Source organism: Neolamprologus brichardi, chromosome 10 (assembly GCF_056152115.1).
Source record: "Neolamprologus brichardi isolate AB-2024 chromosome 10, ASM5615211v1, whole genome shotgun sequence".
Taxonomy (NCBI): domain Eukaryota; kingdom Metazoa; phylum Chordata; class Actinopteri; order Cichliformes; family Cichlidae; genus Neolamprologus; species Neolamprologus brichardi.
This window is the reverse complement of record NC_142113.1, coordinates 5,005,919-5,030,042: the sequence shown is the minus strand read 5'-3', so window position 1 is coordinate 5,030,042 and position 24,124 is coordinate 5,005,919. Positions and strand designations below refer to the sequence as shown.

At 41.3% G+C, this 24,124-nt stretch overlaps 1 protein-coding gene across 2 annotated transcripts in view; it reads left to right on the top strand.

Moving 5' to 3' along the window:
- The window catches only part of nova1 (NOVA alternative splicing regulator 1), a 29,688-nt gene extending 5,564 nt beyond the window's left edge, over positions 1-24,124 (top strand). Inside the window, exons 2-4 of one of the 2 annotated variants that reach the window (XM_006808606.3) lie at positions 1,890-2,033; positions 14,182-14,348; positions 14,716-24,124. In XM_006808606.3, the coding sequence (XP_006808669.1) occupies positions 1,890-2,033; positions 14,182-14,348; positions 14,716-15,735 (1,331 nt within the window). In that variant the 3' untranslated portion in view covers positions 15,736-24,124. The remainder of the gene's footprint in view (positions 1-1,889; positions 2,034-14,181; positions 14,349-14,715) is intronic. The other variant, XM_006808607.3, reaches the window with a different exon arrangement.

Sequence of the window (24,124 nt, the reverse complement as noted above, 5' to 3'; positions counted from 1 at the left end):
TGGAGGGAATCTTAGTGGCTTCCTCCCCTGCTGGGTTTACTCTGGCTGAAGATGAGCAGAAAGTTACGCAGTGGGTTTGGGCTTGTCTGTCAACAACAGGTCGTTGGATGTTTAGATCCTGCAATCAGCATCACTCAAATGAATTTCTTTGTGTGGCTACGGTAGCCAATATTCGTGATGGGGTGATGGAGGGCTGAAAAGCTTTACAGCGACCATGTCAGTCATGAATCATGCTTATTTGTTCTCCAAGGTCATTTTATTGTTGCTCATTGTGAGAGAAGCAGGGGTGATTAGAGTGAGTTTTGCAAATCGTCCTTTTGTTCCGAGAAGACCAACGTGTTGACCAGCACCACGAGCTGTTCATCACGTTCATATGTGTCATTTCATATTAATGTAGCAGTCCTGTGAATTTGGACATCTCACACGAGTATGGGCAATTAGGTGAAATTAACCATCATGGCATGGCAATCATGTGCATTTGTCAGAGCTGTTGGTTTTGGGTGATGTGCACCACAACAAGCCTGTGTCTGAATGAAACATGAGGGGCATATTAATGCAATAAGAAGAAGTAACGTGTAGGCTGTGAAATCCCTTCATGTCACAGTGCCATGTTCATTCACATCTGATTCTAATGAGGGCATAACTGAGGCAACAGGTTGGTCCACCTCAATCCATCCATCCATGCACCGGTCAAGCTCCAACATTCGATAACCTCGACTTGACGCGGGACGCAGCGATGTGGTTACAGACGCCGTGGCTTTGCCGTCAAAAAGCGATCTTGTCTCTGTGCTTGAAAATGCATCAGAAAGCTCTTCAGACAAACGTGGACAGTGCCTTTTTACATCTCTGCCCGCTCCAGTGACGTCACCCTCGAGGCAGCTGAAAAAGGATCGAACATGACGTCATTGCATCCAGATCAGCATGCAAGGCAGATCATGTATCAGTGCTTTGGTATACTAAGTACGCACCTGTATCAAGTGTTTACTATGACGTCATTAGTACAATATCAGTAATTCAGTGGGTAAACCCAGCTGCCGCGCATCTATAAATACAGCATATTTGATGCATTGTTGGCAGGTTCTTTTATTACATTTGGGCTCAATATGTGGCTGATTTGCTTTTTACTAGATTACACACTCAATATGATCGGGGCTTTCTTGGAAGGACACTTTGCCCACTTTGGGGTTGATTAATTCCTAATTGCCACTGTAGGAAAATGAAGTTCCCAAGCTAAAAGGCAAACGCGGGTTTGAAATTCTTCGAACTGACGTTCTGTCACTCACTGACTGCTACAAGCAAATGTAAGCCACAGAAGCCCCTTCCAAAATGGAGGAGATTTAGACCATCTTGGCAGTATACCCTTTGAGCAAATCTGTGGGATTGGTTCCCATATGTTCTCCACGCGCCTTCTAATTACAAAGGCTCACTCGGTACTGGCATCCATGAACTGTATGGATAATGAGTTTGTGTTTTTTACAAGATACATTTTCAGATTCAGACTGAACTGCTCCTTCTACTTACTTACTATTAGTAACACTGGGTTTGGCTTTGAATTCAGTCAGAGGTTGCAAAAACTCCTTGAAAATAGATAAATTTAGACCTCTGCAAACTGGAAAGGAGGTCATCATTTACTCTACAAGAAATCTGGGACAGGACACAGAACATGATCTCTGATAGACTGTGAATGTACTGAAAGCTACAAAGACTCAAAAATCTACTTCTAGATCTTTCCTTCACCAGAGAATACAGGAACTTGGTTATAATTTTTATGTGAAAGCTATTTTTTCTTACTATAGTCTTCCTTTTATGGTAACAGTCTGGTGTATACAAAAATTGCAGAGATGCTTTATAAGACGTGACCCTTTCCCGTTTTGTGTCTCTCTCCCCAGAGGAGGGTGAGTACTTCCTGAAGGTGCTGATCCCCAGCTATGCAGCCGGCTCTATAATTGGCAAGGGCGGCCAGACCATCGTACAACTGCAGAAAGAGACGGGTGCCACCATTAAGCTGTCCAAATCCAAAGACTTCTACCCAGGTAAGAATGAGCACTCGGTAATTAAGATTGATGATCACAAAGGCTCATATACACGAGTCGTGTGACTCATCACCCGGCCAAAGGAGCGACGTCTTAGTGGAAGACTGATTTTGATATTTCCTCTTCATTTGGCTTCCCAGGAATAATTGCACTGCATTTTAATCACGCAGTAATCATGAACTCTTTGAACTTATTATCATTATGTCCTTGAGAGACTAAACATGCATGGAGATGTTACAGCGGCAGACAGTTGCAGACAATTCCAGACTTTCTTTGAATGTATAAAATTACTTTTTCCTGCTGACAGCGATGTTGGAAATAAAAAACAAGAAACGTGCGCTGGCAGCGACAGGGCTGTGACACAGGGCTGAGCGATACGGGGGAAAAAAATACATCTCGTTATTTTTAGGACTGAATGGCGATACATGATATGCGTTTTGATATGGTACAAGTGCAAGTATGCGTGCTCTGTTAACAACAACAAAAAAGAAATTGTAAAAGTCATTTTAATACTTTTGTTTTTCCACCAGAAGCTGCTGCAATTTTTAAGAAACCGTTTTGTAAAATCTTTTTCCATATTTTCTTCTTGATATTTAAAACCTACCAGGTCACCAGCAGCTCGTATGATTAGGGTTTGTTGAATGCTGACTCCTTTCTATAGATAATCTGCTTATTTGAACACCCAAGAGGAAAAAGATTTTAACAAACAACCCGCAGTGCCAAAATGATTTTATAAGACTTTGTTAACGTCTGCAAATATTGGAATATTTGCTTATTTAGCATGTGGCAAAAAACACAAATCAAACATAACCCTAGCTTGATTGCAGGTGACTTAATGGATGTTTAGAGGTTATAGTTTTAATTGTCTAAACTGTTTTCACTCAGTCAGGCACAGCTCTGTTTCTTTTAAGTGAGGCTGTATCAGATTCTGGTGCACAGTCAGTGTGTCGATGGCAGGGGCTCGAACAGGAGCTAAATCTTTGCTACAGACACTGCTTTAGTCTATTAATAGAATCAGTAACAGTTTCAGTGTATATCTAGAAAAGCTTCACAGTTTTACCTACTGTCAGCTGCTCTCCATGAAGAGGTTAAGGTTAGATTCGTAAAACATGGGAGTTGATTGTTTGCTGTTGTCTCACCTTGTGTGACTTCGGTGTTTTAAATGGTTAGTTTGTATCCAAATGCATAAAAAACACAAGTCACACCAGCAGCCTCTGTTTTCTGTGAGGTAGGAATAGTTATTTATTCTTCAGCGATGTCCACTGGCTACTAGCTTCTTGTTTTTGTTCACATTAACCCACGGCATCAAACGTTGAGTTATTTCTTATTGTCGGAGCGGCGCTGTGTGTCCCTGATTGCTACAGGAGAACGTTGTCAGTGAAGTTAAAGTGCAGTGAGAGCTTTACTGTAGAAAACGTTTTATGTAATGCAACATAAAATCTCTAATATTGTCCCATACAGGCAGATTTTAAAAGTCTCGGGTGTCCCCAGAATAAAATTCAAATATCAGCCCAACATACTACACAGATGGTCGTTTTTTTTAGTCTTTTGTTTTTTAATAGCTGTTTCAGTTTCTGTAGACTCAAACTGTACTGGAACAGCTGCTGCACCTGTCCGTTTCAGGAAGATGTCTGTGAAGGACCGAGAGGAGCAGACAATAGGAGCAGTGCAGTCGGTTAGTAGACGACATGGCTGCCGACACAATCCTGAATAAAAACCGTCCACGGCTTCTTTCTCTCTGAACGACAACTTACAGCCACATTCTTAGCGCAGTCTTTTTCTTGTATGTGAATAAGCAGCTTGTTAGATAGTGTTACAGTTACAAAAATCCAGATTTTAGCAGTGCAGAGCAGCATGTCTGTGTCTTGAGTGCGTTAGTTTCCGGGCCACATTTGATTCAATATTTCATCGTAGTTAAGAAAAGAAATATGGCCATGAAAGTACCATCACAGATAGTAACAAACACTCACTAGTTCACTATTTGTTGTAAATTGTTCCTTAAACTAAACAGGTCAGAGTCTTCCTTCATCATTTCATTTAGAGCGCTAACCTGTGTGCATACAGTCAAAGCTAATAATTACATTAAACACGCAAGCCACATTAGACCCATGAATCAACAACGGGATTGTCGTGTTCCAGTGGAGACAGGTGTTCAGGTGATGGGAAAACATGAAAGTGTCTACTTATTGGCTATTTTAATTTTCATTACTTTTGCTGTCACAGATCCTCAAATCTGGGGGTCAAGCCCCAGATGCCACACATGGTCAGACTCTCATGCTATACTTAAAAATGTATCAGAAATCTTTTCATATAAACACGGACAGTATTGCATGTAGAGCCTTTGGGTTTGTGCTACGTAAGTAAAATTTTGCTTTCAGTGGCATCTGGTTGCTTTAACCAGCTAGAATGGCTTCAGGTCCTGGTATAACAAAAACACAAGCCCCCAAAACACTGTAAGTACACCCTACAGTTTGCTTTGTTGCATATCTAGCCAATCCCTGTTAGCAGCAGGCTATGATCCTCCACTTTCACTGACCCCAGAAAAAAGTAAAGAGTGAGTGGGCAGGACTATGAACGAATTTTAGCTCAGCTGCTATTGTCTTGTTGCATTCTCAATTATCCAGGAAAATAAATCCCCAAAAGTTGATTCTGTTCATCTGGACGTAGCGTTTTCTGGGAGACGAAACGTTTCTCGTTTCGTCTCCCAGAAAACGCTACGTCCAGATGAACAGAATCAACTTTTGGGGATCAGCTGCTATTGGTTACTTAATCTCTTTATAGAAAAAAAGAGAAGATTCTTATTGGCTTGTAACACTGGAAGGTGGTTTGTTGCCAGGGTCCCAGACGAATGCTGACATTAGATGACTTTAGACTTCAGAAATCTTATAACACCATAAAAACTCATTCTCATGACATTTAACCTTTTTAAAATATCGATATCTCGCCCAGCTCTATTATTGCAGGGAACAAAAGTCCCGTTGCTGGGAGGTGAACCAGGTTCAAGAGATGCCAAGCTTTCTCGTATTCAGCGCGGTTACATAGCTAGCAGGTTGCGCATTTATTTGTTAGATGTATTTATATCATTGCAATACATCAACTGTCTCACACTTCTGGAAAGAATTACGCAGGGCTGCCATCTTGTTCGCCTCCTCTGAAATGCAAGTGCAAATGCTGTGCTGCAGAGGAGATGCATCCAAAGCATTAGCTGTGTTGGAGGGTGTCACTCAGACCAGGAGACGGATGTCCGTGCAGCTCACTGACCCCTATCATACGGAGGTCAAAGCTGAACCATCTTATCCTCCAAACACAAAACGGCTGAGTTGTAGAGGAGTCTGGCTGTTTGTCCTTCATGCCTCAGAGGACACTTCAACCTGCTGAAAAATAACAGGTGCTTAGCGTCTTGCTGCTCATTAGGTCCAGATGTTTTCTGTGATATCTGATGCAAGCAAATAATCCCTGTGTAGGAGTGTACTTTTAGTTTAGATGTATTGAAGAGCAATTTACCTCTTTTGATGGGAAATGTAGGTGTGTAGATTTGTGAGAAAGTCTCCAGATGTGTTCACATTGGACTTACAGACAGTTCTCAAATTGCTTTTAGCAGCTGCTACATGCTATCCTCAAATTTATTTTTGAAGTTTTGAACACTGAACACTTTGTATTAGGTTTTTTGCTTGGTGACAGCAGGATCATCACAAGGTTCCTTTAATTTAACTACACAGTATCGTTTGAATGTGGCCTGTTCCTTTGGGACCTGGATGTGATATATAGACCCTGTGCACGAGAAAATGCTAACTTCCTGGTTTGAGACCGGATGTGGGGTTGTACATTTCCGGTAGCTTTACTTTGCGGTCAATCGCTACTGTGAAGATATTCTCCAAAATCATGTCCAAAACTCGAAAACGGAAAGATCGCGTTAAGTTACAAAGAGCAGAAGGTGGGAACACTCACCACTGTTGTGTCATAAAAAATCTAATGATCAATTTTGACGTTTAAAGAGTTTAGATCGATCAGTTGTTTACATCAGCGGTCCCCAACCCCCGGGCATCGGACCGCTACCGGTCCTTGAGTCGCTTGGTACCGGGCTGCGAGAGTTGAGGCTCAGGTGTGAAATGTAAAGTTTTCAGGGTTTTTATCGGTTTTCAGCGTTATTTTGTTATCGTTTTTATCATTTACTCTGTTTTCCTTGGTCTTTTCACGTGTGTTATGAATAAATTTTCTTTTTTTCAGTACCGGTACTAGTTTTATTTTGTTGTATTTATCCGTGACACCTTAAAGGCCGGTCCATGAAAATATTGTCGGGCATAAACTGGTCCGTGGCGCAAAAGAGGTTGGGGACCGCTGGTTTACATCACTAAACACAAGCAGAACTCCATTACTGCATGCAGAAGACACATCGTCCACATTCAGAAGAATCTCTGAATATTTGCAGAATCTCTGTATAGTGACTGGTCTTATGATTTAAACAGGTAAATGTTCAGCATTCAAACTACAGGTGAACAACAGTCAAACCAGATGTTTCCCCGTTATGTCGATATCAGCTAGTCAAGTACACACCCACACAGCATGTTAACAAACCGTGAAAAAAGCCACACAAAAAATGAATGATTGCTGGTAACGGTTTCTATACATTAGTATTTACGAAGGGTATGTTGTGACTTACCTTCAAAATTACAGCGGTCCCTCGCTATAACGCGGTTCACCTTTCACCTCGCTGTTTCGCAGCTTTTTTAGTGCAAGTTTGCATGCTTATTTTTACATCACATTGTGTCCTGCGTCCTGATCGCTGCAGACGATCTCCTCCGTGACGTCTCTCCTGTACAGTACAGAATCGCTGCATCGATCGCTAGCAGTGTGACTCTGAAGTGCAGTGCTGTATGTCTACGATGTCCACGAAACGTTTTGCACCGTCAAAAAATAAAATTGGCTACTTGATTTCACCTATCGCTGGTTATTTTTAGAACATAACACCCGCGATAAACGAGGGACAGCTGTTTACAGATACTGAGAAATATAACATTTGAATCCATTTTCTCTTTTGCTCTGAGGCCCGGGAAAAAAATATCGACAAGTCGATGAACATCATTTACAGATATATTAGACATCTATAGAAATGTAAATCGCCGCTTGATTCATTCATTTGCTTAACTTGTTTTGGACCGTAAACAGGGCGCGAATAGGACACCGGAAACAAAGCTCCCCACAGGAGTTTCTGCACCGGAAGTAGCATATGCTAACGTGCACATAGTCTAGTCCAGCAGTCCCCAACCCCCGGGACTCGGACCGGTACCGGTCCGTGAGTCGTTTAGTACCGGGCCGCGAGAGTTGAGGCTCAGGTGTGAAATGTATGGTTTTCAGGGTTTTTATCGGTTTTCAGCGTTATTTTGTTATCATTTTTATCGTTTACTCAGTTTTCCTGGGTCTTTTCACGTGTGTTATGAATAAATCTTCTTTTTTTCGGTACCGGTACTAGTTTTATTTTGTTGTATTTATCCGCGACACCTTAAAGGCCGGTCCATGAAAATATTGTCGGGCATAAACCGGTCGGTGGCGCAAAAGAGGTTGGAGACCGCTGGTCTATTGGACGTACTGGACTGCGGCAAAGAATTACTGAACGTGGGGGAGAGGAGAATGAGGATGTGTTGGGAAATATTTTTCCACTGTGTTTCTGTTAACCCCGGTGAGAGGATGCATGTTTGGAGGGCATGGCTTGAAATGCTCAACAAAGGAGGCCAGCCATTTTGAGGGAATGGATTACAGCTACTACTCAAGCACTGGAACAAATGAAAGGAGTGATATGTATATCCTTATTTCCCGCTTGGTCTCTGGATGTGCTCATAGGCCACCACCTGCTCTGCCCATCCCCCTACTCATCATCGTGTTGAGTGAGAAGAAGAGTTCAGGGAGAGGGAGCTGGCAAGAATTTGATTGGGTGGTTGTTCTGGCCCACACAAGTCAAATTAGGACTGCTGCTGTACAACAGTTGAGAGCGCTGCTTTACGAAGTAGCCTGTGGAGACTAAACGATGCTGATTTAACTCTTCTGGATTCCTAAACTTCCGCGCCACATCTATGTGACCTTCAGTGATGAATCTGCTGCATTTTGGGTTAGCGTAGCATGCTAATGCCATTGCACACAGTTCACACCATCGTTGCGCACCCACCAGCAGACTGAGCTCGCTCACAATGCTCAAAATTGCATCCTAAAGAAACCAGTGCAGCCATTTTCTTTTGCAGTTTTCTCTGTACTAGTTCTCACCCTCCCCACATCACCCACCCGTCAGTGGACAGCTTCAAACCGTGAATTCAGTAGTCTTGGTGGGAATCTGTACAACCGGGCCCTGCTGCGGCCGACTGTGATGGATGACCGGAGATAGTGAAGGGTGTGGATGATGCATGATTGTATGTGAGCGTGGGGACAGCAGGGCAGGCCCAGAAATAGCCTATTTTAATCTCTCTCTGTGGACTTGACCCCTCCCAGATGCACCCGAGCTTCTCCAGCACACGCCAAGTTTCCCCTTCCCTCCTCTCCACACACTGTTTTGTTCAGATTTGGTTCCTGGTAGTCTGGAGAGTTCGGGCCAGATACCATGACATAATTCTTTAGCTAAATTTTAGTTTGCGTGCTCACTTTTTAACACATGAATGCTGACTCTTTAATGACCTGCAGCAGCCTCATCTGAGATGTTCCTTGAATGTATTACTGAAGCTTGTATAAATGCTGTACACTATGCATTAAGCACATATACATCTCTACTTGCACCCTCTTACACACACACACACATAGACACGCATGCACACACACACACGCACACACACCCACACACAGACAAGCAGCTGCAAAGAGACCCGTGGGAGTTTGGGATTTGAACATAAACTTAGAGCCAGATTTCAACCCTTTACTTTGTGCAGTTGGCCTCCAGCCAGCATCTTAATTTGTACAGCACAGAACAGATGAGGTTGTCGTGACGTCGCTGAAGTATGTTTTTCATTGTCTAATCATAAAAAAATCATGACATCATGCTGGAAACCACCACTATTCCACAGAGTATAAGACGAGGTCTTTTCTTCAAAGAAGAGCAGACAAAGAAACTGTGTTAAAGTTAACTTTCTGTTTTACTATCTATGTGCATCACATACTCATGCACCCATATGGACCGTGTCACTATAGGTGAGGATTTCAAACTGATTAAAACTGGAACTTTTCCCAGATTTATGGCTGTGCCTCCAGTGACTCATAATTGTGTGCTATTGTGTCTCTGCTGTTCTACTTTCTGGTGCTAATATGATGCAGAAAGCGAGATGACCTGAGCTGCAAGTACAATACAGGATGTATCATTGCATTAAAAAACAACAACACAATCACTGCTGTTCTTGGTGATCGACAAAGGTCAGCTGATTAAAAGGACACCAGTTTTACACTCAGAGGTCAGTTTACTACAGACCCCCACCCCCCTGTTGGGTTTTGTCGAGGGAAAAAGAGCTGTGTGTAAATTTGCACACATGGCTTAATAAACCGTGAATAGAAATTTCCATGCACAGAGTTGCAGTCTGCACACAGATTTACAAATGACGTCGTCCTTCACAGGACTTCTGTGCAAGCCTCAAACTGAAAGGTTGGTTTTGGAATGAAGAGTAAAGTAAATATAACGTGCAAAACTAATACTAAATGTTATAACTTAGTATTAAACCCAACAAAATAGACATTTTTAATCAATGTCAGTCAGCTGGTTCCAAACAGGTTCTGTCTTTTGAGCAACACCCTACATTACAGCAGGGGTTTAACAGTTAAAAATGATGTAGCACTACAAGCAGCATTTAAGGTAATGGATGCATACAATCTGCCTCTCTATGTCAATCATTGCAGAATTTTTTTGTTGTTGTAGCCCCTCCCATACCCACTAGTCACTGGTTCGAAGCTTGGGCCCTCCAGGTTTTTTGGCACCAGTCTTTTTTTTTTTCCTGGGTGGAAGTATGTGGAACTGGCCTTAGATTGGAGACTGGTACAACTGAAGGATCTTGTTATATTGTAAGGTCAGGTATTGCTAGACCTCGACTTGGCTGTAACACACTACCTTTTGTGCTACATTAGCAGTTGGTCCAGTCACTTGTTAGTGGCCTTATTTATTTGACAGTACCTGTACCTGTACCTACAGTATCTGAGGTTCTGCTACCTGCAAATACCTTATTTTCTTAACTTTTGTACTTTTATTTTTTGAGTCATAAATGTCATGTAGCATAAAACTATTATTCTCATTTTCAGCTTGGATTCTATTAGAATAATTTGCATAATGTACAGTTTGAAAAAAACTTGAAAACATTAAACTCTCCCTTTAAGTTAGTGGTTCATAAACAGTGTGGTTTGGTGGGGAACTGCTGGAGATATGCAGTAAAACTAAGGCAAATGAATGTGATCTGTTACTGGTACTAACCTCAATTTAAGTAAAAGACAACTTGGATCCTTTTTAAATAATTGAGAAGATATTTTCAGTGTTAGGTGTTTAAAAAAATGCCACTGCTTTAAGCCAGCTTTCTCCTGATTGGCTTTCCATTGCAAACAAAAGGGTGGGGCAGCAGGTGTGTGGGGTTCCTGTTCTCACAGCTAGTGCTGATATGACCATATTTGGAATAGCTGCTCTTCATGAAATCAGACAGAATCTTTTTCTTACAGAAATCCCATTAGTGCCGACAGTGAGAAAGAAGGACTACTTGTCTCATAGTGTCCTAGAACCCAGTGCATTGGTGTCTAATTTAGTGGCTTATTTTGTTGTGCTGGATGTGTTTACTGTGTTTTTTAAAAGATTGACAGTGGGATTGGCTGAAACTTTTGGTCAGGCAAAAATGAAATATTTGTGGATATCAATGGCGGATTACAAAAAGATCCCCGCATTTAAAATCAGTGTTTACATTTTGGAGAGGCATGCCATGTTGCAACAACATGGCATGAATATATTCAGAATGGAGCTTTCCAACAAAGAATTTTCGGCTCAATTTGTAGTGTGAATAATTACTTGGAAAATCTGCTGATGTGATGACAGTAATTATGGGTGATATTTTATGTGTGGCAGGCTACGAGTCTAAATAAATCAGGCAAACGATTTGGACCGGCTAATGCAGATGTGTATTTTCTGTCAACTAGAGAGAAACTTTGAAACTTTCTTACTTTAGGATCGAGATAGAAGACCTAAGTCGCTGGTCTCGTGGGGAAAGCTGAAGACTGAGATGTTTGATCTCAGGGGCACTGACACATTTCTCTCTGTTGCTGCTGGTCTTACTCTGTGACTCAAGAGTGGAGCTTTTCTTACAACACTGTCATCTGATGCACACAATCGAGGATGTGAAAAGGGTGGGGGGAAAAATTCAGACAGTTTCACATCCTCTGTATAGTGACTCATTAGTGACAAAAGTTATAGTAACACATCATGAGATGTGCTCTTAGCAAAAACAACCGTATTGATACGGGAGCAGAATTGTCAGTCTGTGAAAACCTTTGCAGAAGCAGAGACGTTTAACTGATAACTACTGTAGCAAGCAAAGCAGGAAGGACCTCTTCAGCATTTAATGCAGAAACAACAAAGACTCGGGGCAACGTATCTTCTAAGGATGCGTTACATCACTTAAGATGGCCTAGTTTATGGGGCTTTTTCAAGGAATGAGGTTGCTCAGTCTAAAAAATTATAGTAAGTCAGGCTAAAGTGAATTTATTGAAGTCGCAGTTCTGTGTGGGTGTGATTCAATTTTGCACACATCCAGGTTCCTGGGATTTTGTCCTTGTTGTTCGTATCCTGACTGCATATTAAAGTTCAATTCATACACAAGAATTAATCTTTTTACCATTTCCTACAGCATACTTGCTATTAATAGACGTGATAGAGAAATGGAAGCAATTAGGCTTAATAGGGAATAACACCCCACTGTTCAGTCACAGATTCATTTTCTAATGGCTGGGCTTTTCCCCCAATGCAGCATATATCTAGAAAGTATTGTGTGTTTTATATAATGAATGATATTCATTATCATTATGAAATATTGCTAATAGTGTTCTGTGATACATGTGCCGACATAAGAGTCTGCAGCCAGTGAAGCTCTTGCACGCACAAGCTGCAGTCTGTCACTTTGTTATTTCATGAAGGACAGGCAGGTGCAGCAAAACACTAAGAGATGCCAAATGAGCTTTTGTTGCCACTGGTGCTAACATACTATAACTGTGTGAAAAAGTATGGTGGGAGTTAAAAGAGTAAGAGTACAATGATTGTGAAATTTAGCTTATTCCTGTTTTTGTGTGTGGAGAACAAAAACAACAAAAATCTTCATTAGGCATAAGTAGGGCTGCAGGGTGCAATTTATTTGACGAGTGTGTGCGTTACCGCTAGGTTAACACTGTACTTATTAGCATTTTGAGCACAATTCTTGCTGTTTTAAACAGAAAGTGTAACAGATTCTGATTTTTCTCCACTTAGATGAGTGAGCAGGTTCAGCTGCTGTTGCTGACAGATGCTGATGGCAGTGAAGTTGTAAAAAGCATCTGCTTGTTATGAAACTTTTATTCAACCCAAAATGTTTAAATATACTAGTTTTGATATGTTCAGAAGCTTAAAGCTTGGAAGATTACATTTGGTGGGATATGATAAATGGAGTGATACTTGCATAGTGCTTTTCTACTCCAACTGAGCCTCAAAACTGTCAAACACACATTCATGATCTGATAGACGTGTCGGGGGAAACTCGGAGTTCAACATGTTGCCCAAGTGTACTTTGACGGAGGATCCAAGGATCAAATCACCAATCTTCTGATTAGCAGACGACCTGCTCTACCTTCTGAGCAACAGTCGCCTCATTTGACAGACATGGTAACTTAATGTTTTTAGATATGACTTGTTGGTTGATGAGCTGTGATATGGAAACTGCTGCACAGTTTATCTGCCTTTTGGACTTCTGTCAAAATCCAGACACACCTGTGATTTCATTGACATGGTGTCAGTTAGTTTGGAGCTGATTTCAGTCAATCTCTGGTTGGGTTAAGTGATTGCTTTTCTCCTGATGAGAATAACACTGTCAATTGTCTGACCAATAAGAATTTAGTTGGATGAGATGACATCAACAATCCAGTCGATTCTGAGACGTAAATTAACTCTGATGTGACGTGGGCTGATATATGTGGTTGATCGATGTATACACACCTAATAAAATGTAAAAGGACAAGTCTCCGTTCTGCTTACATGATGCAATACTGAATGTCTGTTATGAGGAACCCAAAAGAAACAAAGGAAATAAAGTCTAATGCAGTACAGGTGAACTTTTATCCAATTAGATTTTCTTAATATGCTTGGACTGACCTATTGACTGTCTAAATACATTATTTGACATGTGTGTGGCATGAAGCTGATAACATGTGACAAATTTTCACTAAGTATTTCCTAAATTGCTGGAGGACAGATGCAGATACATGTATAAAATATTGAAATATTGAAATTTAATTAAAGATGGAAATGCCAACAATGAGGCTCTTCAGCTGTTCTTATCATTGGTCATGTTGCTTTCATTGTTTACTCAAATGTAATCCGTATGTCAGGCCGGCAAAGGAAATCGAGAGACATTTCAATTTCAGCCAGAAAACAGAAAAGCAGAGCAGGAAGCTTGATACAAAAGGAAGAGTGTTTTAAAAATCGTGCAAGCGAGTATAAAGGACTCACTGTTGCATCACCTGTTTCCATGGCTCAGCCCCTTTACCATGGCAACAGAATGCCGGTTGGGTCATCGATGTGGGTGTAGAAAAAAGTCCAGAGGAAGGACAACTGTGTGTTTAGTCTATTAGAGCTGCAAGGCAAGGACAAGCTGAGTGTTACAGCACTGAAAGTATTACATCATTCAAGAGGAATCCTTCTCCCCCCCCCATGGCTTGCTAACCGAGCATGGCTCAGTCTTTCAGCTGTTTCTCTATTGATTGGATAAATGGAGGAAGCGAGCAATAGCTTAGTAATTGGGTGTCTTTGTGATAGGTTAAAGAGCAGTCTTCATTGCCAAGACATCTTAAAATAAATGTAGATTTTAGTTCAGTCCAAATCCCTTAAATCTGCTTGCCAAGTACCCGCTCAGAGCACGTTAGAGTAACCATTCTGCTGTGTTTGTCCTCTCCTGCTCTCTCGTAACAGGAACAACAGAACGAGTCTGTCTGATACAGGGTACGGTCGAAGCCCTCAATGGTGTCCACAACTTCATTGCGGAGAAAGTTCGCGAGATGCCCCAGAGCGCCCAGAAACCAGAGCCAGTCAGCATACTGCAGCCACAGACCACAGTCAACCCTGACCGAGTCAAACAGGTGAGATCCTAGGCAGTTAGTGGGGTCATTAGGGTGTGCATTCACTGTGTGATAGTAACACTTCATTTCCACAACACCTCGTTTATTAGTTGTGAGTAATAGTTGTGCTCTGGGCCATGACCCACAGTCCGGTAGGGTCAGGAAAATGTGAGGGTATATGGTTATTTTTACCTCTTTCATAGCTAGACAGAGCCGTGTGGCAGCTGCAGCTTAAACCCCTGGGATTAACAAATCGCTGAGTAAAGCGGGGGCTGGTATAGTACTCTGACTCACTGAGAGACATCCCTCTTTCTGTCAGCCATTTGAGGCATGGTATATTCCTCATGTTATCTTTTATTGCTACCAAAGTGTTTCTGTTTCTCTACAGGCTAAATTGATTGTGCCCAATAGCACAGCTGGGCTGATCATTGGCAAGGGTGGAGCCACAGTGAAAGCGGTGATGGAGCAGTCAGGGGCTTGGGTGCAGCTCTCACAGAAACCAGAAGGCATCAACCTGCAGGAGCGAGTAGTAACCATCAGCGGGGAGCCCGAACAGAACCGAAAGGCCGTGGAAATCATAGTGCAGAAAATTCAGGAGGACCCTCAGAGCAGCAGCTGCCTCAACATAAGTTACTCCAATGTTTCAGGCCCAGTTGCCAATTCCAACCCCACTGGCTCCCCCTATGCTAATACAGGCGAAGTGCTGCCCAATGCAGCTGCAGCGGCTGCCACTGCCTCTAGCCTTCTGGGTCAGGCCGGATTGACAGGAATGGGCGCCTTCCCTGCCGCCATGTCCAGCTTATCCGGTAATGATCTGCTGGCCATCACCTCAGCTCTCAACACACTGGCCAGCTACGGCTACAACACTAACACCCTCGGCCTGGGCCTCAACCCAGCAGCTGCTTCAGGGGTCCTTGCTGCAGTAGCAGCTAGTGCTAACCCGGCTGCTGCTGCTGCAGCTAACCTTCTGGCCTCCTATGCTAGCGATGCCTCCAGCAGTGCGGGCCACCCTGCTACAGGTCTCGGTGGGTTTTCCTTGGGGTCTCTAGCAGCTGCTACTGGGGCTTCCAACGGTTACCTAAATGCTTCATCCCCACTGATGGCCTCCTCCCTATTGGCAACAGAGAAGCTGGCAGATGGTGCCAAGGACGTGGTTGAGATTGCTGTGCCCGAGAATCTGGTGGGTGCCATCTTAGGGAAAGGAGGGAAAACGCTGGTAGAGTACCAGGAGCTAACAGGAGCCCGCATCCAGATCTCCAAAAAAGGAGAGTTCATTCCTGGTACTCGGAACCGTAAAGTTACCATAACAGGGTCGCCAGCCGCTACGCAAGCAGCACAGTATCTGATCAGCCAGCGGATCACCTACGAGCAGGGCGTGCGCGCTACCAACCCACAAAAAGTGGGCTAAAAGGAAAAAGAAGAGGAAAGAAGGAAAGGATGAAGACAGAGATAGAAGGGAATTGAGAGAGAGTCATAATGGATAAGGAAGAAAAGAAACGTCCAAATATCTGTTCAATATTTCAGTATCAAATGAGAGAATCACAAAGGAGGAGGTGGGGGAGACAACCAAGATAAGTGTGTGTGATATGTGAATGTGTTTTTAGGACTGACGTCCTGATGTTTTTTAAAAGTTTGTGTCGAGTCCTTTTGATGATGGTGATCAGAGTAAGCTGAACTGGTCCACTGCCAAGCTGCAGATTCAAGGGTGAGGCCAAAGGGTTTCACCCTCCTCCAAAACCTCATAGCTTTTATTTTATTTCTTGTGTTTGGTTTTGTTGGTTTTAATTTCATTGCAAACCTCGGCTCCCGGTGAGTTGAGTGTGTCAGATGAAGTTCCAGCCAGCTAATAGAGCTGTTTTACAAACCTTGCTTGTTGTATACAATGCAGAAGGCATTGTGAACAGGGGTGTGGTTTTATGACACGCACCTGAGGTCATCTCAGTTTATGGGGAAGCAATCTGAGAATAATTTCTAAGAAAAAAAACAAAAAAAACATCTTTGTTGACATATGTTCAATTCTGGCTCATATCATAATTGAAGTTTCTAAATCTGGGTATTTTATATTTTCATCCTTTATTTATTGACATGGTCTCATTCAAACACAAATAGATTATTTAAACCTGTGACTGCAGGTTGATCTGAATGTAAAAACATTATTAGACTATTGCTATTTTTTATTTACAGGGATCAAATATTGTGTTGCAGTGAAAGAAATGTATAACTCAAACCCAGTCTGAACTTCACTGTTGCTGTTTGCAAGTATAGTTCAGGGGTTAAATAATCAATGTGAGAGGATAGAGGAGACACACAGGAATGTATAAATATATTTTACACGAACACACATAGACGATGCTCCCACAAACGCACAAACACTGAAACATAGTTGCATATTCAGTCACAAAACATGCAGAAATATGTCATTTAACCCATTTTTGGTGCTATAGAATTAGGTTGATATCTCCTTTACCATGGAATCAGAATCTCTCTGTGGCGACTAACCTCGCGACTTATTTTAAAAAGAGCTGCTGCCTCGTCCAGCCATTAGTAGCCCATTGGATCTGACGCAGCCTCTCACGTAATGACAAACGATCGATTTCAGGATCAAAGATGAAGAAAGCAATCCAGTCTTAATAATTAAATCCATTCAATGCAAATCTTTTGTTCTACCTTAGACATTTGTAACTCCCTAGATTTAACTGAAAGCTCAGACTACCTTCAAGCAGTGTGTCTAACCAGTTCAGTTCGCAAAAGGAACAAAGCACTACAAAAGCATTTTGATAAGTAAAGCTGTATGAACCAATGTCTGTGAACAAAGAAACTATTGCCTTTACATTAAGGGTACCAAATAGTCAAGAGACATACACTAATGAAAGGGAAGTAAAACGACACTTGAAATAAAAAAAAAAAGAGGCTTGGATTCACTTTTTGTGTGAGCCGTCCTTGCCAATTTGCATTAAGACAAAAAAGGGAAAAAAAAGGATGATTCTGCAGTTCATCCAGGCAGCCTTTTATTGTTCCCAAAACATGTTAACGCTCACTAACCTCAAGTGAAGCACATATTACAACATAAAATGTTTTGGCATTGTTGTCTTTTATGGGCAATTGTTTGTCTGAGGCAGGCAGGCTAATTGTCTTGAGTATTTCCAAGCACTTGAAGATTACCTTGGCTTCCTTCTGTGCTGCTATCCATAGTGTTCATCCTGAGTACACTGGGTCTCTGAAGACTGCACTGTGAGACATTAAGAACACAATGTAAGGTGTGTCTATCCCTGCGTGGGACATAAGTATATTTTAATGTGCACATGTATGTCACATACACAAAAACTACCAATACTGACAGAAGGGATATTGCCACAAGATCTTGTGACGTTTCTGTTTACCAATGCACTGCACTTAAATTAGCAGACATTTTTTTCCCAACGACAAATTATTCCCATCGCATTTTCTTGCACAGTCCTGTTATGTCCACACCCCCCCACCACCCAGCTCTAAAGGCATCTTTCAATTGTTGTCCCCATCAACCCAAGCTCTATGATCAGCTTTCTGAATACACAGCTGTGAGGGTTGGTGCTGAGTTATGTCCAAGAAAACCAGAACCACACCCATGTTTTGGAAAAATTTAACGAAGAGCCTTTTTCATTTTCACGAATCATGTTTGAAAGTCAAATGGCTATGAAAGCATTCGAAATAACTCTTGGTGTCTGAACATTGTGCGTGACAACTGCAACAGCTGTGAGCCTTCTTAAATCTTTCCTTTCACTTTGTGTCTGGAGGGCTTCGCGGTCATCCATTAATCCAATCTGGCCACCAGTGAATTCACAGCATAGGCTAACCTTTTACTGCCCAAAATTTTAGCAAGTAATAAGATACAAGCACAAAACAAGGATATGTTCTATCAATGCAACTGGACTGCTTGACTGCAGAGAGCTGTCCTTCGACGGCTCTCTGATCGATACATCGTGCCAAACGCTATTTCTCTCTGCCCCTCATTAACTTTCCTCTTTCTCTCAACATTTTATTCCCCTGCATGCTGTCGTTTCTCACTGTTCTGAGATCCCTCCTGTGTCCTACTCCCTGTCCGTGCTTCTTCCTATACTGTGCTCTCCCCCTCTTTCTCCTTGCTCCTGTCTTGTCTTCTCATGGGTGGTGTGTTGGATGTGCTGCTGGTGGGCAAGTTATGCACTGTAGGTCATGAGGGTATGAAAATATTTCTGCAGGCCGCAAAGTTCACAAGGCTAACATGCATAGAAAAAACACCTGCCTCCAAAAACTGTGACACCCACCAAGACCAACCAGCAGCGTCAGCTCAAAGTATCAGATTTCCTCTCTAAGAAGAACAAGCAGACAGGTTTAGATAGTGAACTATGGCCTTTCAAGGGAAGAGGAAGCGTTGTTTTTTTTTCCCAAAAGAAAGCGAGTCAAGGTCGAATAAATATTCATACACTGGCTGAGCTCAAGTTACAGCCTCCAAAAGAAAGCATAGTACGGACAGAGCGCATAGGTTAGCGAGAATAAGGTGGGAACTCGTTTGTGACCTCAAGCCGAAACAATGACATCCTTTATGCATATCCTCTTATCTGAAAATGACTAGACTTCATTTCTGTGGAATACAATATGTCATGTCATATGATCTATATGTACTTTATTGTAGCTATTCTAGTTTGTAGTCCAAATGCAGTCCAGCGTTGTCGATACAATGTGAAACTATGTTATATTTGTGTGGATGATGAGAGTGCCAACTAAGCCTGATTAAGATTAGCTTCGCGATTTGTTTGTGCATTACGATGACTCATCATCGACCGGTGGTGTCCATATTTCTGTCATTGATGATTTAGTTTGACAGTAAGAAAATGTAAAGAATATTGGAAGCAATATAGTAGCATGTTGTCCTGTTTTGTGTTTTATGTCTGTTGTATGAACCTTTGAAATTACTAAGATTTTGAATGAATAGGTTTACATGTACTTTTTGTAAGTTATGAAAATGCTGCTATTTGATAAGTAAACTATACAAAATATTTTAGTTGAAAAGATGTCTGGTCTGTTGATTAGAAACATGCTCTAAAAGGCTGGAGCATAAAACGAGGTGTATAGAATACTATACAGTATTGGTAAGATAGCAAAAGTAATAATAGACTCCATAGTACAACCTGTGCCAAACTAGACCTCTGCAGCTTCTGAAATTGTAGATGTGCGATCAAATGTTAGATATCAATAACTTGTTTAGAAGTGCTGATCAAGTGCCAATCAAACACTGTCTTTTAAGTTAAGAAAAGATAATCAAATACATGACTTAAGAAAACAAAGGACAAAGAACTTTTTGTGCGTTGTTTTATCCCATAGGTACATAGAGTAAGAGTTAAAGATTGTGATTTTTATGGATCCATGTTGTTTTACACTCCATGCATCCCTTGTGTGTTTGTTTGACCTGTGGCTTAAGTACTGCTGTTTTCTCACAAATGTCTCTATAGGCCAGCATGGACTAAGCATAACATGTTATAAGCATTCATAACATAGCCATTAACAATCAAAAATGTGTTTGTGGAGTTAGGTGTTATCTTTTTGCACGTCTTCTATTGCATGGTATCAAAGTAAATTATGGAGGAAAAAAAAAAAACGTACAAAAGTTTGCGAGGTGTCTCGCAAACGTTCAAAGACATAACGCTGCATGCAGTCAAATGTAAAGCACTTCAGTTTTACTCGCCTCATGTTTAGAAAACAAAAAAAAAGAAAGTTGTTTTTTTTTATTTTATGTTGTGAGTTGGGAGGGAGCTCATTATTGTCATGTTGGCCCGAAAAAACAAACAAAAAAAACCCCACACACACGAATACACATCTGAGATCAAAATTCCTCGTCAGTCGTCTTTGAACGCATCGTTAGATTTTTAGGTGCAGTGAGGAGTATTACAAATGTGAAACAAGCAAACGTGAAAATGTTACTCAGTGCATTGGCTCCTTGTGTTTATAGGATATCAGGCATTCGTTTCTTTTACAAACAGGTTGAACCTCACGTCCCATAATCTCTTTATGTCACAGCTTGAAAGCCCAGATCTAATCTATGAATGTAACCATTTCCTGTTTCTTTTATTTTACGTTCTGTCAAATGGTCTTTAATGTAAATTCAGGGCAGGAATGTCAAATACATGTAGAGAATATCTATGTCAATAACAGATTTCAGCTACAGTCAGGTAGGCCTAACATGGCCACAGTCATGAATCAGATATGTTTTAACACAACTTCCGATTCGCTGTCAACATTATCTTGTTTGTTTGGTGTTGCATAAATGCACTTTACTGATCAGTGGGTCATACTGGGTGTGAAATGAAGCAAACCAGTTTAGTCGATTTGATTTGGTTGCCATTCTTTGCTGTTGCTATGATGTGACTTTATTTATTCCCTGATCCTGTCGGGTCTCATGAATGATGGAAAGGGCTGGAGTCTCAGACGAAATCGAAAAGTAGCATCTGTTTCCTCACGCGAAGGCTTCTCCTTCACATTTCCTTCAGCAGAGGTCTGTGTCAATCACTGTGTGCATTGTTTGGCACTAGAATGTGAAACCACAAAGGATCTGTATGCCTTTTTATCCCTCTTTTGCTTTGAAATTCCAAAATCTGAAAGCGGTTTTAACGTATCCAGCACACTGGCATCGAAACACTGGACTGAAGGATGCAAGCTCGAGGTCCGGCTGACACAAAGGCCGGGTCTGAGAGACTTAATCGGCACCAGCAAACACGAAGATTGCCTCTGCCACCTCAACGTAATGAAAATCAGAGGAAACGTTCGAACGGTTAAGGTCTAGTTACGCGAGTGATGTTTCTGTCTCATTCTGTGTTGCAAATCCCCTGTTGTTGCATTGACTGCTTCCCATCCGAGCGCTATCCGAGCTGCGGTATCATTCCAAAAGCTGTGATGTTTGTTTTTGGTTTTCAGTCCAAATGTATTCGGGACATCCATCCAGCCCCACGGAGCCCTTTCACAAAGAAGGCTAGGACTGGTTTTAAATGTTACAAACTGGCTAAGGCTGGTCGCTCCTCTCTTTAAACCTCTTCTACCTGAGTCTCACGCTCTCAGCCAACACAATATCACAATTTGTTTCATTACACGGAGCACCTGCTACCGTGTCCACCCTTTAAATGGTTTTTAGGTATTTCTGAGCCCTTTCGTCTGAGGAAAATACAGGATTCTTTGCCAACCACACATGAGGCCATTATTGTGTTTGACCCTCTGAACCTCCCATGAACTTTGTTGACCTTTTCCATCCTCGAGAACTCATATATGTGTTGGATATTTTACGCCACTTTAACTGTCAAACTCTGCCAGACTGTTCTTTCATTTTCCAGTTATTTGGACTACTCTGCGGGGTTGACTGCTTGCTTAAGTGTAAAGCATGCCGTACCTTGCAAACATTTTCATGCCATTGTAAATTTTCTTTCCGGGGTTCGGTTTTAATGTTGTTTAACCTCTGTTCTTTACATCTCAGAAGAAAAAAAATGGACTGACAGCATAAGATCAAATATTCCAACCTAAGCAAAGTGATGTTTTGTTGATTGGGTTCTCTTTGATATTAGCGACGACAGTTCTGTCTTTCATCTGTGACGAGCGCGGAGAATCTGTGAAAGTCCACAGTGTTACCTACTTAAAGGGCTTTCTAGGACAGCATTTAAATATATTCAGAAAGGAAAATGCCTTCTTGTGCCATTTTAGAAAAAGTGCGAAAGCTTTTTATGGCAAATGTTTGTCAGCAAGAGTGCCAAATAATTCCATACTGAGCCAAAAGGCAGCCAGCCTACATTCTAAATGTGAGATCACTGGAATGGTTCCGTCCCATTTCCACTCCCCTTGAAAAACATCACCCTAATTGTACAATGTTTGAGCTCATGTACCATTATTGTTATGCTGCCAGTCTGTTTTCTGCTTTTGTTAAAGGAACATCTCAGAAGCAGTATATTTTCTAAATGATACACCGTTAATAAAAAGAAAACAGCTACTATGGTGAGGGAATGAGAGGATTTTAAAAGTGTCATTGATTTTATTATTTAGTTAATTTGAACATTATTCATTAATAGATTTAACGGTAATGACTATTTAATGTAACTGTAGTACTGTGTTTGTAAAAGAAAATTCAGTGAGTTGTGTTTTATGACTCGTGGACTACCAGTGAAGTCAGCATTTCAGTGTTAATAATTGAATTGTTTTTTAAAGATTATTTTTGCGACGGCAACAAAGAGTCATTATAAATGTTCATTTTAACATCACTTGTCTTCCGTTGCTTTTATTCTCCACCCCGTCCCTCTGCTCTGTCTCACTTGAGTGAAAGGTTGAGTGTTTACATAATTGCAACCAACACGTTCTATGAATAGATCGATTTCTGAAGAGCCGAATCTGAGCAGGCGCTAAACGTGAACGGCGAGTATGTTTACGTAGACGCAGTCCTCGCACGAGGAATCGGACTAGTTATGTGAGGGGAAAGCAGCATCAATTTCACGCCATGGATTTATCTAATAGCTGGGTTTATTTACTGAAGACAGAGTTTTAGACAGTCGATACTATATTTACATCATTATGTTGCTCGGCGTGTTGTGTTGCCTTGCATTGAGTGACTTTGATCAGACCTCACATACAAATATAAACATTTTATTTCATTTAGTTAAGCATTGAAGGGAAACATTGAAATGTTTGACTTTTCTGTGATCACAGTCAAAACGGGGGATTTTATAGGTGGAGGCCAGTCCACAGTTTTTACCCTGGTATTTTTCTTTTACCCTACTGGGTTGATTAAAATGGGTGAATTTATGCTACGATGACCTGATCAATAACTATACTCACTGACCTGTCAGGATGACACACTATACAAAAATAACTGCAGTGAAAACACTTTGGTAAGTGAATGTAAGCGTGACACAGTGTGAAGATAGACATCCTGCGCTAGTTTTACTAATTTTAATCAAAATGTGCTCAGTAATCACTGGTGAGGGAGGGCAGGTGCACTGTTAAAGTCCTCAATCCTGATGGTGCTTTCCTGAATAAGCTGTAATTTGAATATGTCCCCTCAACTTGGATTTTTCACTTGGAAAATTGGAGCAGCTCCTGCAACTGCAAGCTAACAATCGAAGATAGTGGCACTAAACATAAACTGTAGTAAAGCTGTAAGCATTTTAATCTACTGCCACTGTTTTGTGTATTTGTGAGTCAGTAATTACGCTCTGACCAGGCTCTATCCATGAATGTAAGTGACTCTGACTTGGCAAATGATTTGTCGATCACAAACCGTTAGACAGTGAACGTGCCACACGTAACCCCACTTTTTAAAATGCAGCATGACCAATATTTACACAACAGACTTAAACTTTTAATTAGCGTGACACAAAATGCACCCTGGGGCAATAAACCCATCAGGAACATGTTTATTAAGATCAGGTCAGAAAGTCATTTTCCCATAGACTTCTTTAGGACCAGAAATCTTTTTGTAATCACAGTTTTTGCCATCTGGTGGCCGTCAGATAAAACAATGGATTCTGTAATGGCTTCATTTCTCAGAATCAGAATTTACACCAGTGTTTTATAATGTCTGTGGTTTTTATATTATCATTTGCCAAATAAAAATTAATTAGCAGCTACTAACTGTCTGGCTAGATAGCTAATGGTGTTTGGAACAGAGTACCTGGGCTAACAATAGTTCTCAGATGTTTTTTTTTTTAGCTAGTTCACGTCATGCTGTAGCTGGAAAAAGTTTAGCTTCTACACTTTATAATTTCTTATTGGACATTAACAAATTAAACAACAACAGGCTTGTGAATTTT